Below are 17,634 nucleotides of genomic sequence, written 5' to 3'. Positions count from 1 at the left end.
TATATATATATATATATATATATATATATATATATATATATATCAGCCGATATATCAGACGAACTTGACAAACTTGCTTACCATGTCATAAAATCTAATAATCGAATTCTCAAATATGTGCAAGTGAGTGTGTTTTGCCATTTAAAAACCTTCATAAATTATCTTGATTTTGATCTATAACGTGAGATGGGTGCCTATGTTTGTTTGCGTCGCAGTTCAGAGAGTCCTGTCAGTCGGATTCGCGTGAATTTATCAGTTTCTCCCGAAATACATGCAAGTAAGTGACCGGTGAACTGGGAGAAGAATATAGTAAACTTTTTAGTTACCTATACGTGTATCTGATATGAATAAAACGTAGGCAAATTATTTTTGAATGGATTGTTATTGCTGCGTCTAGTGACACCAGTGTGTAGGCCTATTCTACAAACTCTAAATGTATTGTTTTACTAGTAGGCCTACTTATGTGTATTTAAATGTTTGAAACCTAAAATAAACAGTGTGCATGATATGTTAAGTCACCTTCATTTATTTAGCGCATTTTACAACACGGATTGCTTCAAAGCTTTAGTGATAGCCTAATCGTAAATAGGCTACATTTTGCTTTAGAAGAAAAGCTAAAGTAGGTTTTTTTATTATTCTTATTATCAAGCACTGAGCGAGTGCTTTTATTATCAAGCACTGAGGCCCTAGCCCGGCCCGTGTTCGACAGCTTATCAAAATTTTCAGCCTGAGTCCGACTGAAGCCCGTGTTTTTTTTCCTTCTATTTTTTATCCTCCCTATTAGGCCTACACATTGTTGCAGCCATTAAAATAGTTCGGTTTTGTTTTTAATGTCAAAGTAGTTATATTTCGTTTCGTTTCTTTATTAAGTTAATTTAGAAAAATGTTTGAAGCATTTATTTGTTTGTTAAATCTTTTTTTTTATTTTAAGTAACGACCAAGCGGCCAGCAGCCGACAGTTAGTTAACCACATGTTTGATTAATTTAGCCTCTCAAATCAACACTGGACTTGTCTCTTGCTTATAATAAAATCCATAGATATAAAACATTTCAAGCATCACAATGTTAATTTAAACGTTTAGCCTAAAAAAGGAATTTTTTTACAAGCTGAGGCAGGCTGCTCGCAACGGCGCTCACAAACAAAACGGGCTGATCGAGAAAAAAAAAACACACACACACACACACACACACACACACACACACACACACACACACACACACACACACACACACACACACACACACACACACACACACACACAAAACACATGCTGTTTGTCCTATCCTTACACCTATCTACAAAATTATTATAAATCCGATCTTCAATTCCCGGTCTGAGCTATATGCACATTTAACGGAGTTCACATCAACGAAAGCAACAGATGAGCTGCATTACATCAGCTCATTTCAAGATCAAAGACCACAAAATGAGAGAGCGACCTGAGCACTGGTAAGAGCATTTAGTCTCATTCGTTTTAATGAAGATGATTGTGTTTTTGAGCATCTAAGACGTAGCCTATTTTCTGTTTCACTTGCGGCCGTTTGCGTGTTGGCTTGCTTTACTCATTTGTGGCGATGCGTTGCATAGCGCCAGCCCCGCGGCACTCTAAACACTGAGCGAGTCATCTTGACAGTCGCGGTGTCATGGTCTCATGTTGTTTCCACCAGCGCAGCACATCTCATCTCAGGTGCACCGAAATAAAAATCCCACATGTGGGACCGCTCAAAAGGGTAATAAAGATGGGCTCAAAAATGACCACATTTCCTCCCGTTTGTCGCGCCCCACCTGTCGCGTCTCTATTCCCCACCAGTGGGGCGCGCCCCACACTTTGAGTAACGCTGGCGTAGTGGTTCTTGAAGCACTGACTCCAGCTGCAGTCCACTCTTTGTGAATCTCCCCAACATTTTTGAATGGGTTTTGTTTCACAATCCTCTCCAGGGTGCGGTTATCCCTATTGCTTGTACACTTTTTTCTACAACATCTTTTCCTTCCCTTCGCCTCTCTATTAATGTGCTTGGACACAGAGCTCTGTGAACAGCCAGCCTCTTTTGCAATGACCTTTTGCCCTCCTTGTGCAAGGTGACAATGGTCGTCTTTTGGACAACTGTCAAGTCAGCAGTCTTCCCCTTATGATTGTGTAGCCTACAGAACTAGTCTGAGAGACCATTTAAAGGCCTTCTGCAGATGTTTTGAGTTAATTAGCTGATTAGAGTGTGGCACCAGGTGTCTTCAATATTGAACCTTTTCACAATATTCTAATTTTCTGAGATACTGAATTTGGGATTTTCCTTAGTTGTCAGTTATAATTATCAAAATTAAAAGAAATGAAGATTTGAAATATATCAGTCTATGTGTAATGAATGAAAATAATATACAAGTTTCACTTTTTGAATGGAATTAGTGAAATAAATCAACTATAATAAATCAATATTCTATATGACCAGCACCTGTATATGTAATGCCACTGTACTAAATATTGTGGATTTGAGCTTTTATTTCAAAATTCTTCAGAAACTTCAGCAGCTCACATGTTTTCTGTTTATTTAACAAGGCTCAATGGAGTAAAATGTGTTAAATTTGTAGGTCAACGTTGATAAATACATAGAATTACAAGATATGACGGATTACCCTTGAGCACCCTCACGGCTTCCTCTGATTGGTGCAATAAGACAGTACAGCACAGAGAAATATCAAAGTTTTATTTTAAAATTTATAATAGAGGAACAGTAGTACAATTGAAAGAGAAGGAAAAAGTACTCATTTAAATTCTTGAAAAAACATAAAAAGAATAACCTGATTTGATTTGTGTTTGAGGTGAGCCAGTGGCCCCGTTTGCATCACTGTAAGAGTTGAAAAATACATCTTTGAAACAGCTTTTATAAAATACAGCTGAAAAAAACCTTCATCTGTAGTGTTTTTTTTTTCTTTTTTGTCTGTTATGTCCATATACAGCATAAAGTCAAAGGAGTACATTAATGTGAGTTGAACAGATACACAGACAAAACAAGAAAAAGTATAAACTGACATGATGGTGAACGTGCACGTGAACGTGAATAGAGAGAAGGTCGGTGAGAACAGTGAAAGCCAGGCTGAGGTTTTAAACCGGTTAACTGCAGCGGTGTAGCCATCATTTAATTCAACTCATTAAATATCTATATAATATCCCTCCCACAGTGATCTGAAGGTAAGTAATACAAACAGGATCTTCTATACAGCTTTTAAAATACACTTTCATCTCGAGTAAAGGGAAAGATAGACGATTTCTGTATCAGTATAGCACTTCAATATATCCACTGCATTTGAACAGAAAATCCTGCTCCTAGGATTGAACCCACAAACAATAGTTCTTAAAAAATATGTGCTTAAAACGAAATAAAAAAAACACAACGAATGAACAAAAACAAAATAACCTCAAAAGGAAGGACAAATAAAACAATATATGCATCTAAGGGTAAAGTGAATGATTGATTTTAGAATAAAAACATTTAAATTTGACAACATACACAAGCAAGGATCTATACTAAATATTTACCTGGATTTCTTATACATTATCTTTAACAATTAAACAACGATTTTGGTAGGACAATAAAAATTAACAGTCTTGATTGCATTTTGGAGTCAATACACATAGCATTAAATAATGAAATGTCAAAAGAAAGAAAGAAAGAAAGAAAGAAAAGTTCCGCACGGAATAAAAACACAACAGTTTCAATTTATTTCCATCCAGACCGGCTTTGGGGAAATAAGAAGTTAATCGAACGTAGAACAGTAAGTGCCCGTCTATGCGTTTTCATAGACCTTCTGCTCTAGGTCAGCACAAGCAAAGTGTTTTCCACTCAGCAGACACGTGACAGAGTCCAAATAAACGAAACCGAAATGATCGCAAATGTTAAGGGGGACCAAAACCAACGTTTGGGAGTCTATTGCAAACCACCTCTTTCCATCTGCATTCTTCAAAAGAAAAAAAACGGTACACAGGTCGTTCAAGTGATTCAAAGTAAGCTCAGTACCACTAACCAACTCAAGAACATCAGGTTGTTCTATCTATACAAGTACTGCCAGTAGTTTTAACAACAACAAATGGTATGTATGTGTGTGTGTGTGTGTGTATGTATGCATGTGCATGTAATAGAAAAGACGTTAAAAACAGAAAAGCATACCTGATAGGCTCCTTAGCACAACAGTGTAAAATACAAAGCTGATTAGTATAACTGAGTTGAGTAGGCTTTACGATTATTAACATCATATACAGCTTGTAGGTCCAGTATTTAAAAATAAGAATAAAAATAAAAGCGTTACAGCACCAAACGTTTCCATCATTTGGCAAAATTCAAGCTTTAAGTGAATGTCAAAATGCTTTATAAAGTGTTACTGTGATGCTGTGATTCAAATAAAGCTAGCGATAATAATAGATTCCCCTTATATTTTATCATTTTCTCTTTTTCGTTTTTTTTTTTTCTCGCTTATATTTCTCTGCATTATGTTCTCTCAGCATTTTCAGTAGTTTTGTGTCCTGCAAAAGAATCTTGGTGTGCGTTCTGCTTGGCACGATCTAACAGCCCTGTATAACTTAATCATAAATATGGCTGTGGTCAATTAGAGTCACAAAACAGATTTTTGGTTCCAAGATTTGTGCAGGGAAAAGGAAAATATATATATATATTTATATATTTCATAAAAATTTCATGACAACATTAAACTAGAAAGGAAACACGCATACACACACACACACAAAAAAAAAAAAATCTTCCTGTAGGCGGAATTTCTATAATGCTCCTTTGTCGAGGTCCTCCTCCGAGCAATATACGATCAGGTCTGTCAGGAAGCGCAGTTATGAACTGAAAATAAGCTGACGTACATTTAAAAAAACGAAGAAAAAAAAATCTAATTCTATAATTTCATAAGACCATAATATCTTTCTTCATAAATTAAATAATTAATATTTCTTTTAATATGATTGGCCTATTTTAACTCAAAAACGCTGTACACCCTCATCCCCTACAAAAGAAAAAAAAAAAATTACATCACAGAAAAACCTGATTTTTTTCGTTATATATCATTATACCTCTTTCTCTGACAGGCACGCGGCCCAGACTCTGACACATAGAACAATCTTTAAATATTGGACTCCCTCTCTAACAAAGCTATAGATCTCTTTGACATAACTTGACGTGCAACAAAGAGGTTTGATAGCACTTTGGAATTGTTGATTGTTTCCCAGCTATTTTTTTCTTTGCATTTTGATTTCTTTCTCTACCAGGTTATGTCTAAATTAGTCTTTCTCGGGAATGGCACCCGCATCACCCTCGCAGTTGGATTGGTCAATCTCATTGGGCTCCCCCTCTTCCGCCTCCATGTCCTCGTCTCCCTCTACGGCCTCATCAAAGTCTTCGTCGCGTGCGAATTCCAGTTCCTGCATGCTCTCCAGACCCTCCTGTGTGCCTTGGTGGGAGTCTGCGCACTCCACGCACACGCCATAGCGGCGAGAACCGTGCCGTATGCCCACGCTGGCCGCCAGCATGAAGATCTTCTTGCATACCATACACTTGTATTTCTTATCCTTTTTGTGCACCTGCAAATGAATGGCATGGATATTAGTCAGTGAAAAAATATATTTTATTATTGAGTTTAGGGACTGTGAGTGAGATTAGTCTGTGGGTGAATTTCACAAAACCTAATTAAGCAAGTTATTGGTGTCAAAAAAATAAAATAAGACATTATTTTTTGGATGGAACATTAACATTATAATTAAACATGTTTAAGGCATGCAGACACTTCTACAAACATTTGTGAAACAATGGGTCACTCTCAGGAGCTCAGTGAATTCAAGCCTGGCATCGTGATAGGTTGTCACCTGTGCAATAAGTCCATTTGTGAAATTTCCTCACAACTAAATATTCCACAGTCAACTGTTAGTAGTATTATAACAAAGTGGAAGCAATTGGGAACAACAGCTACTCAACCACGAAGTGGTCGGCCACGTAAAATCCCAGAGCGGGGTCAGCACATGCTGAGGCACACAGTGCGCAGAAGACGGCAACTTTCTGCAGAGTCAATAGCTACAGACCTCCAAACTTCATGTGGCCTTCAGATTTGCTCAAGAACAGTGCGTAGAGAGCCTCATTGAATGGGTTTCCATGGCCGAGCAGCTGCATCCAAGACTTACATCACCAAGTGCAATGCAAAGCGTCGGATGCAGTGGTGTAAAGCACGCCGCTACTGGACTCTAGAGCAGTGGAGACGTTTCTCTAGAGTGACGAATCACGCTTCTCTGTCTGGCAATCTGAATTTGATGGACATGTCTGGGTTTGGCGGTTGCCAGGAGAATGGTACTTGCCTGACTGCATTGTGCCAAGTGTAAAGTTTGGTGGAGTGGGGATTATAGTGTGGAGTTGTTTTTCAGGGGTTGGGCTTGGCCCCTTAGTTCCAGTGAAAAGGAACTCTTAATGCTTCTGCACACCAAGGCATCTTGGACAATTTCATGCTCCCAACTGACACCTTTCTATCAGAACCAGCATTAACTTCTTGAGCAATTTGAGCTACAGTAGCTCGTCTGTTTGATCGGACCACACGGGCCAGCCTTCGCTCCCCACGTGCATCAATGAGCCTTGGTCGCCCATGACCCTGTCGCCGGTTCACCACTGTTCCTTCCTTGGACCACTTTTGATAGACACTGACCACTGCAGACCGGGAACACCCCACAAGAGCTGCAGTTTTGGAGATGCTCTGACCCAGTCGTCTAGCCATCACAATTTGGCCCTTGTCACACTCGCTCAAATCCTTACGCTTGCCCATTTGTCCTGCTTCTAACACATCAACTTTGAGGACAAAATGTTCACTTGCTGCCTAATATATCCCACCCACTAACAGGTGCCGTGATGAAGAGATAATCAGTGTTATTCACTTCACCTGTCATAATGTTATACCTGATCGGTGTACATATTATATATATTAAAGGTTTTTATTTATATATATTTTTTTATACACATATCTATATAGTTAGATATTATATATCTTAATATTTAACTTTCAAAAATCTAATTTTATATTTGTTACATAAACAGCCTTCTTCCACCTCAAAAATATAGCTAAGCTACGGAACATGTTATCTCTTTCTGATGCAGTTCATGCATTCCTGACCTCTACACTAGATTACTGTAATAATACATTACTAACTGGTTGTCATCCTCAATAAACAAGCTACAATTAGTCCAAAATTCAGCAGTAAGAGTTCTTACTAGGTCAAGAATATTTGATCATATAATATCTCTACAATGGTTACTTATTAAGTTCCGTATCAATTACAAAGTATTGCTACTGATTATAAGGCCCCAAATGGTTTAGCTCCTGTGTATTTAATCGATCTTATATCGCCTTACAATCCATCACGCTCTTTAAGGTCTCAAAACTCTGGACTTTTGGTTGTACCTAGAATATCGAAGTCCACTAAAGGAGGGAGAGCGTTTTCGCATTTGGCTCCTAATAGCATTCCTGATAATGCTCAGGGCTCCCTGTCTAGATTAAAGACGCATCTCTTTAGCCAAGCATTCCCATAATGCATCTCCTAACCTTGTACTCCAGTTACATCAGATCAAATGCCAAACGATATGCATGTTATGAACAGCAGGTACACTAATTATTCTCCATTTGCTTTTCTGTTTTATCTCGGGATGCCCATCCTGAGGTAACTAGAGAGTATGCCAGCTCCAGTTTGTATCCAGCCGCTTATGAAGACTTCAGATGCCCCAACACCTGTGTAGAAATGACTCCAGAGGACTCTAACTCCTGCGAGGACTTCAGATGCTGCAAACTCTAAATCAACATGCACCAAAGCTAAATTTTTCTATATATCCTAATCATTTGTTAACATGTATTCATTACTTTAATGAGTTAATTGTTTCTTCCTTAAATTAATACATTGTTAGCTAACTTTGTGATTTGTATATGTACATTTCTGAAATGCATAACTTGGATCTGATAACAGATCACTCTAAATTGTAATGTAGACATGCATTTTCTGTAAAAATGCTTTGAAACGATATGTATTGTGAAAAGCTCTATACATACATATATATATATATATATATATGGAGGAAAATATGCTCAACTGTCATGACAATCATGTCACAATGCAAACATTTGTTGTGGTGTTAAAAATAGGCTTCATTTTTATCTCGAAAAGAATTGTTCTTTAGATTTGAGGGTGAAATGTTTAAGTGAGATTCACCCACATACAAGACTTGATGTTTCTGGCTTACCAGGGAATGTCTCTTGACGTGTTCTCTGCGAGTGAACAGCTTTCCGCAGATGTCACAGCTGAAAGAACGCACGCCCGAGTGGATGATCAGGTGCCTCTTTAGTGTTCGCCGGTGCTTGGCAATGTAGTTACAGTGGGGACACTTCAGCTTATTAAGGGCATTTTCAGGCGCTTCACCTAGGAGAAACCACACAAACAAACAGATTCTCAGCACTTTTCACACTGAATTCTAGGATATAAACAATTCAGCATGAGATTTTGCAGCCGATGTAATTTCTCTTGTCAGAGGCAGGATCGTCTCCATTTGCATTTTCAGTTCTAATTGTCAGTTGTGGCATGCAAAAAGTAGCTTTACGTGGCTGAGAGAGAAAATGAGTGCATATAAATGCCGTGTCTGCATGTACCTTTAAGTGTCACCCTCGCAAAGAAAAAAAACTAATAAAAACGCATTGTGAAAGTGTGCCAGTTGCCATGGAAACCTCATGCCAGAGGCCATAACTATATTAGTCTAATGCAATTTTGTACTGATAAACAAGCTGTATGAAAAGCAAGAACTCTTTCCTTCTGGTAACCATTTCTTTCCTCAAAATTAACATGGAGAAACTGCCTAAACAGTCTGATTGTTTATCTGCGAGAGACTACTGTATAGTTGGAATTGCAATCTCTGCATTTTGCTGCTGAAAACACTCATCCCAACACTCGAGTTCTCTTGGGAGCGCTGCCTCGTGACAATTAGACCAGAGCTGTCTGTACTACATGTGATATTGGGGGGGTCCAGCTTTGTTTGAGGCAAAATGGGCAAAACAAAAAGGTCGTCAAGCAGGTTGCCAAGGAGGTGATGAGAGCCAGATCACCTGGGAATTCAATCGAGGCTCTAAACACCACCTTGCGGGCTAAAGGAGGCCCGGCAGCAGCTGTGCTGTTCATTTGTGTCGGCAGGCTCAAAATTAAAGTTCAATCTGTTACTATGGGCTTGTCGGTACTTAAAATGGTTAACGATTAACCCAGGAATCTCAATGGCCATGCCTGAGTCATGAGACTGCTCAAGATTGTGCAAATGGCGAGACTCTCCTCGTTGGGAATCTTACAGTATGCAGGATGAGACCTGCTGCGCCACAACTGAGAGATTGGTAGTAAATGGGCTCAAGGTTTAAACCGACCCCACCCTTTATTTGCCAAGACTGACCTCAACCCCCTAAGGAAACATCAACGGGCTCAAAAAGGCCCAAAATATACTCCATTACGCAAGTAAATGAATGCAAACGCTTCTAGCTAGTAACTCCACTGTTGTTTTCAGAAAAGTATCCAAACGCAATTCAAAACATAATGCAAGTACGCAAGTGCATTAGCATTAACTAAATAACCACATTTGTAGAAAACAATACCCCTCTTTGAGTACAGATATTCATGTTTGCAACATTGTGGTGAGGTTGTGTTGATGTTGCTGTACATCCCAGCCCTACTGTTCACTCTCACTGTAACGCATCAGGGATAAATCCTTGTTAAATTTACACCACTATACGTGCCTATTTATAAAGATCACTACTTTGCATAAGGCAGCAACTGTAAATGTGTGTCTGTGTGGGTGTGTGAACGCGATATGATGTGTAAATAAATGGGTGAAGCCCTAACAGTGGATCATCTTACACACTGTGGATTAGCAGGCTGGCGGGCCAAAGCCGTCAGATCCCATTGTAAGTACCTCTGCAGTGGGTCCACTCTGCCTGGGTCAATATTTGGAATGGCAGAGATAGTTGGGCTGCATTAGCAGGATTAGGACGGGACGGCCCCTGGCAGCGCTGCACCTCAGAAGGGAGAATCGGGGGTAGAGCATGTGTATGTGTCACTACCGCAAATCAACAATTAAACCGTCCAGTTTGGAAAGGACTTAAGCATTTATGGTGACGGATCCTGCTGTGTGATGTGTGAGAGAGAACAGACAGGGCTCATTCAGGCGCAACATGGAAAGTTTTTTGGGAAAAAGTAAATTGCCTGTCCACACCGAAAGTGAATATGCTACATGATACCAGTGTTATTATGGTTAACAAAAAAAAATGTAAATCGTTTTTTAATTTTTTAATTTTAAAAACTAATAAAAATGTGTAAAACAAATGAAAACTAAAAATGTGTGTGTGTAGGCTATGTATATTTTGTATATATGTATGTACGTACGTACGTATGTATATATAGATACATAAAATTATATATATATATATATATATATATATATATATTAGGGCTAGGCAAATTAACGCGTTAACGCGGGCGATTAATTTTTTCAGCTTAACGCATTCAAAATATTTAACGCAAATAACTCAGCGTCCGTTTTTATATCCATTTTTGCCTAGCGTTACATGATCACGCTCCTATTCATGTAAATGCTTCCAAGCGCGACAAGACACAAGAGAACGCGCTGTATGTCAATGTCCTGTCTGTGTGGCTGCGTCTCATGTCAGCTAATCGAGGGACACTCTGACACACACACACACACACACACACACACACACTCGCCGCACAGACAAACTCGCGTCAGTCTCCTGCTCACATCGAGTTCTCTTTTGCTCTTGAACAAACAATAACAACAATACAGAGAATTTTGAGTATTGTCATATTAGGAGTCTTAAATTAGTTAAAGGGTTAGTTCACCCAAAAATGAAAATTCTGTCATTAATTACTCACCCTCATGTCGTTCGACACCCGTAAGACCTCCGTTCATCTTCGGAACACAAATTAAGATATTTTTGTTGAAAGCTGATGGCTGAGAAAGGCTTCAGATAGGCCTCCATTGGCATTCAGTACATTTACACTCACAAGACCCATAAAAGGCACTAAAATTGTCGTTACAAAGTCCATCTCACCACAGTGGCTCTAAAATAATTTTACGAAGCGACGACAATTGTTTTTGTGCGCAAAAAATTCAACCTCTTCTTGTCTTCCGTGTATGCCTCCACGACGCATGCGCGAGAAGATGACGTAGCGCCCGCGTTCGGGAATCCATGAAATGCACACTTTAGCCCCATTTTGAGCACTACGCCGAGACCTAAAGCACGATCAATGTAGAATTCAACAGCTTTGACACGCGCGTCTTCCTCTGCTTGTAAACAAATCGCTTCTGGGTCATCTGTCCGAACGCCGGATCTGCGTAATATTCTCGCGCATGTGTCGTGAAGGTCTACACGGAAGACAAGAACAAGTTGGATAAAGGTGTTATTTAGTTTTTTTTTTTGCGCACAAAAACTATTGTCGTCGCATCGTAAAAATTTTTTAGAGCCACTGTGGTGAGATGGACTTTGTAACAACGTTTTTTAGTGCCTTTTATTGGTCTTGTGAGTGTAAATGTACTGAATGCCAATGGAGGCCTATCTGAAGCCTTTCTCAGCCATCAGCTTTCAACAAAAATATCTTCATTTGTGTTCCGAAGATGAACAGAGGTCTTACGGGTGTCGAACGACATGAGGGTGAGTAATTAATGACAGAATTTTCATTTTTGGGTGACATAACCCTTTAAATAAAGTCTTAAATGAACTTAAAGAGTTGTGAGGAAATGAGATGCGCGGGACAACGCGTCAGATTCGCGTCATGTTCGTCAGCGGCCGTTCTTAAAGTGACAGGAGCATTGATGATGCCTGTCATTAATGTTCATCAAAGAACAACGGGAACAGAGAAAATTGTAGCTTTAATGATGATTAATCTATATTTAATTTATTATTTATGCAGTTAAGAAAGGTGTTTGATAACTATTACATTTCTGTATATGTCTAACAGGGAAGGCCACAGGTAAAAATAAAATTTATTATAATGGGTTTAAGTAAAGATTGTTTTAAGTTCACTTAAATTAAAAGTTGTTTTTTTAAAGCCTAATAAATTTTTGAAATTGGGAGCTTTCAGTTATACTGTAATGTAACGTCATTAATGTTTTTATAGAGACATTAGTATCAGTGATACTGGCTTTCATTCATAAAAAGATGCCATTACAAAACATATTTAAAATATACTGTCTTTAACTTGTTTCTACATTAATTTGGAGAGTAACTGAAATTATTACAATATCAAAATATTAAAAACTTGCGATTAATCGCGATTAATTACAGGATTTTTTTTTATTAATTAGTTAATTTTTTTAATCGATTCCCAGCACTAATATATATATATATATTAGTGCTGTCAGTTAAACGCGTTATTAACGACGTTAACGCAAACCTATTTTAACGGCGTCAATTTTTTTATCGCGAGATTAACGTTCTTTTTGGTCTAACAAACTTTGTAGTTTTTTCACATGCTGTTGCAGCAACTAGTAACGTTAGAAAAACTACAACACCACTCCGGATGTAGCTAGACCGGAAACAAAACATCAGGCACGCTGCGGCTGCCCACACTTGTTTGGGCCATTAAAAGAGTAGACGTGGATGGCAAGCGTGAGACGCCGAAATGAGAAACGTATTATGCCATGGTTTAACTCAGGGGTCTTCAACTAAAAGTGCTTGTCTTGAGCGCTGCTTTCTGCTCTGATGGTGCATTCACACCGGACGCGAATGAAGCGTTTTGCGCGAGTGATTTAAGTCAATGCAAAGACGCAAATAGACATTCTGCGGCGCGAATTAAGCGGCGTGCATGTCGCGTCATTCGCGTCCGGTGTGATTCTGCATGCTTGACCGCGCGTCTGGGTCTGAACGCAACAGTGAGCATTGCAACGTTAACTGTTTCATTAGCCTACGTCAAAAGGCTTCGCGGTCCGGATTTGGACCGGAGTCCGCTAGTTGGCGACCCCTGGTTTAACTGCACTATAGGCGGAGTCCTAGTTTACCTTGCATGTGCACTTTGTAATTTTATTTTGTATCACCCTGTTTTGATCCCTTAGAAAGGGCTGTTGAAGGGGCTGTTTGTGCAACAAAGTATTTTTTTTCACCCTTTTATTGATGGACAGTGTTACATTGTGTGAGCGATTATTTGCTCCAAGTGTGAATGACTGCTTCAAGTGAGAATGTTGGTGTGAAATCGAACACTACAGTATGCCAATGTTGTTTTCAATAAAACAAACATTTGAACAAAGCAAGCCGATCCACTTTTCTATGTTGATAAGAGCATTAAAATAAGAAAAAATAATGGGACAAAAAGAAATCAAGGGACATTTAGAATAAATAAAAATGTGCGATTAATTGTGATTAATTGTGAGTTAACTATGGCATTAATGCGATTAATCGCGATTAAATATTTTAATCGTTTGACAGCACTAATATATATATATATATATATTTATATTTATATTTATATTTATATACACACACACACATACATACATACATACATACAGTATATACATATACACACACACACACAACTTAATTTTTTTCTTAACTAATCCTATATTAACAGGTTAAATTTACAGGCATTAATCTACATACCCTTCACAAGAAAAGCCCCATGTGTGAAAAAGGAAGTGGGTAGTCAACATGGACGTAAGTACACAGACGAATACGTAAGCATACGTAGGCATGTGTAGGCAAATACACCAACACACACACATGCCTGCCAGGTGTGAGCCGTCATCTCCGCACATTTAAGTGCCCTCAGGAATATGAGCTAAGTGCATTTGAGAGTGTTTAGGAAGCCTGAGGGTAACGTTTCCTCTGCTTTACTTCATTATCCTGCATTAGAGGAGTCGACGACGGCGAGAGAAAGCCTCTTCTCAGAACAGCGTCACTTAAGACATGATACTATACCACACGCTGCTCTGCTTAATGGGGGCAGAGAGTTTGAAGCATGACAGCTCGGCAGACTGGAGATTACGCAGGTTTTTGCGGTATGAGGCGGAGGGAGGGTCGACTCCCTTAATAAGGGCAGAAGAAAACGAACTGGCCATTCTAATTAAAAAGGGAAGATGGTCTTGTGGCCCTGAGCTACACAGGGCCTGACGAGGAGCAATCATAATGTGAGACCTTGGCTGGCTGCCTGCCACAGCTGAAGGTTGAAGAATGTGCTTTAGAATTACAAGAGATATTCCTGCTTGCAAAGAAAGGATGTGACAACATACACAGAAGAACCAACAGCTATAGTGAGTGAGCTGTAAATACTGTTAAAGTCAAGATAAAATGACACACGCAACCCATTTTCCTGAAACTAGAAAAATGTAGGAAGGGAATTGTTTGGATTGTGAAAAGTGCGCATTTCATACCAGAGTTTGAGGTCAAATGAACTACACGCCCCCTTAAACATTGCCGACACCCATTGGTTAAAACTTAAAGGGATAGTTCACCCAGAACTCACCCTTATGTTGTTCCAAACCTGTATGAGTTTCTTTCTTCTGTTGAACACAAAAGATATTTTGAAGAATGTTGGTAACCAGACAGTTGACGGTAGCCATTGACTTCAATAGTAGGACAAAAATGACAGAATTTTCATTATTGGGTGAACGATCCCTTTAAGCAGACTTCAACAGAAATTAAGTCATTTCAGAGACAGAGCAAGTTAATACATTTTGATAAATTATGAATAATATAACGTAACATAAGGCAGAGTAAACCAAAAAAGTTTGATTCAAGGTCTGTTTATACTACAAGTAATCTACTGCATCAAGCCAAAGTCCCTGAAAATCTGTTCACTTGGTGGCCGTATTTGCAACGCCTCCTGACAGAGATTTCACTCAAGACCAACTCCTATCTACTTGAATGGAAAACACTGTGCTTGCCAAACTCACATTTAAATTTCAAATCAGCAATAAAATGTTTCTAAATTCTTTTTATCAAATAGCGTTTAAAAATGTGTATATTTCAGGTTGGTTGGCCAGTCCTAAGCATGAGTTTCAATACTGTTTACTGTTTTATGGGAACCAGAGCTTCTAACGGCAGAAGCAGTGATGCAACGACTATTGGCGATTGGCTCATATTTAGAAGGCAGGACTTATTCCATTATATTGCTGCGTGTTCCACTTTCTTCCATTCACAGCAATACCAGTGCCAACTGTCTTGGTATACAGTCTTTGATCAGGCCCACTAAAAAATTGCATACTGAATACAGCTGCTGCTGTTTTTTAATACAGTACACAATATGTTAGACATGTAACCATATTCAAATTGATGTAAATAACCTAAGATCTAATCGCATCCACAGATACAAGCCATTTTTCTAATCAACTTTGTCGAAATAGTCGAATGTAAACCATTTGCATGTTGAAAATGTGCTCGGTTTGTACTCTACATGTCAAATTCACAAATAGTGCTAGTAGTGTGATAACATGCTATTTGGAACATGGCATGACCTCTTCCTCAAGGCTGTGTATTCATCACTGATTATACCATTACCAAAGGCTTTAAAGAAATGCATACTGGCCTTTGTGTGAGAGAGAGGTGTCGAAAACACTATTGTCATACATGACAATCCTAATGACAGCACTAAAGTGTGCTGATGAGTCTACAGAATGGGGCGGCAACATTATTCAAATAACCAAACTCCCAAGACCTGAAAGAGCTCAAAAGACACTTCAAGCACACAAGGAAATAAAAACCTTTTTCATGTAACCTTTCTGGGTGTGTTATTTCTATTTCTTGATTTGGACTTGGTTTGAAAAGCCATTGAAGCACCTGTAGAGGAGAAAAGGGCATGATGGGTAACGTACCAGCATTCTCTGAGAGGTAAGAGAAGTCCTCTCTGGTGTAGGAGGCAGATGGTTGGATGAACATGCCCTCGTCGAAACCCTCTTCCGGCTCAGGTGGGATGTTGTAGACAAAGCGCTTGGCGGCCTGTTTTTTCCGCTTTCTGCTGCCCGGCACAGGATGCTCCTCCCTCTTGATGGCCACCCCAGTGCCGGGATCTGGACCGTTCCAGATGAACACCTGCCCCGGACCCTGTGGCTCCATCTCCGTGGACTCTGACGAATTCTCTCCTCCCCAACTGGAGCTTCCCAATGCGCAACCTTCTCCCCCAGACACCTCCACGTCGCTGGGCTCCTCCTTCACATGTCCACTGGCCTTGATGGACAGCTTGGACAGGATGCTGGTGGCCCAGAAGTTGCTGGGCTTCTTGTCGGCACCCTGGCAATCTTTCGCCACCGTCCGGCGCTTGTTGTAGTCGACCACCACGGAGTCGGGGGCTTCCTGCTTGATGCTTATGTTGAGGGCGTCTTTGATGAAGGCGCGACAGGACTGGACCACCTCGGTCATCTGGAGGTAACTTGCCACGGACATCACCTCGATGGCATTCTGGCTGGTGAGAAAGAGGTTGCCAGAGTACAGGAAGTCCAGGATGACGGAAAAGCCCTGCACGGCTGCCACATCCAGGTGCGTGATCGTAGTTTGGTCAAAGCTCTCGCTCTTCGTCAGGCAGTAGAGGGTCTTGAAGTAGCGGCTCCCGGCGACCAGGATGTTCTTGTGTGCCTTGAACATCTGGCCGCTCACCATGATGTTGACGTCACATAGGATGCCGCTCTTGCGTTGCTTGTCTAGCTCCTGCAGAAGCTGGTAGCAGTACGAATTCTCGTTGGGCTTGTTCCTGTAGTCCTCCACCTCTGGACTCTCCACATCCTCAGGCCTTTCCATCTCCTAGTGGAGTGACAACAAACAAAAATGACAATCAGCATTAGTCTACAGTGTAAACACAAGGTGGAGAGCAGGTGTACAGTGACAACTCCGACAAGAGAACTGGTTTAACAGGCTGGAAAGCTGCAATAATGTGGGAACTATAGCACCGATAAAACCCCCACTCACAGGAAGCACGCTCTATGCCCTTGTTAATGCTCTTTAAGATGAGAAATATTTGGCCATTATCCCATCCCACCATCAATCTCCCATCATCTGCTCTCACAATTAAGAGAGAAAGAGAGAGAACCGGCTGGTACCTACCAATGGGAGTGAATCCTCACAATATATTTCTGGACTGCAAAGCAGATGTCCTAATCCACGCTGAAATTTATATCACCCTACATTTTTCCCCTCCTACCACACAGCTGGGGTTTTTGCTGGAGTAATTCAGATTAAATCTATTTCTCAGGGCGGAGGCCTTCCAAGCCCCCTCCTCCACACTGCTGGGCTTGTCCTGGTAGAAGGGGTTATTACTGTAGCCTGATCCAGCAACAGCAAGCCCGACCAGTAGTAAGAGAGCAAGAGAGAGAGAGAGAGAGAGAGAGAGAGAGAGCGCAACCCCATTTCTCCACACAATGCCAGTCCTTTCCTCCAGGCTCATTGTTCACTACTCCTTAGTGCTACACTGAAGCTTTGTGAAGAAAGCACTTACAATTCCCTAGCAAACTACTCATGAAGGTTGCGAAAGACAACTGGAATTACAAAATCAGAGCTGGAATAAAATTATGTAATTTACTCACTCTCATGTACACCTGTATGAGTCAAAGATAATACTTTGAAAAATGCAGTTTAATGTTTCTTGG

General features: G+C 40.0%; 1 protein-coding gene across 2 annotated transcripts in view; it reads right to left on the bottom strand.

The window, feature by feature from the left end:
• zbtb10 (zinc finger and BTB domain containing 10) overlaps window positions 1–17,634 on the bottom strand; it is a 60,776-nt gene that overhangs the window by 36,563 nt on the left and 6,579 nt on the right. The window contains exons 2-4 of one of the 2 annotated variants that reach the window (XM_079829577.1): window positions 15,871–16,792; window positions 8,260–8,435; window positions 4,952–5,573 (exon numbers count right to left, since the gene is read on the bottom strand). In XM_079829577.1, the coding sequence (XP_079685703.1) occupies window positions 5,274–5,573; window positions 8,260–8,435; window positions 15,871–16,792 (1,398 nt within the window). In that variant the 3' untranslated portion in view covers window positions 4,952–5,273. Of the gene's footprint in view, window positions 1–4,951; window positions 5,574–8,259; window positions 8,436–15,870; window positions 16,793–17,634 lie in introns of those variants that run through there. The other variant, XM_079829578.1, reaches the window with a different exon arrangement.

The sequence above is a fragment of the Gobio gobio genome, assembly GCF_949357685.1.
Source record: "Gobio gobio genome assembly, chromosome: 11".
NCBI classification, from domain to species: domain Eukaryota; kingdom Metazoa; phylum Chordata; class Actinopteri; order Cypriniformes; family Gobionidae; genus Gobio; species Gobio gobio.
This window is presented reverse-complemented; position numbering and strand designations above follow the sequence as displayed.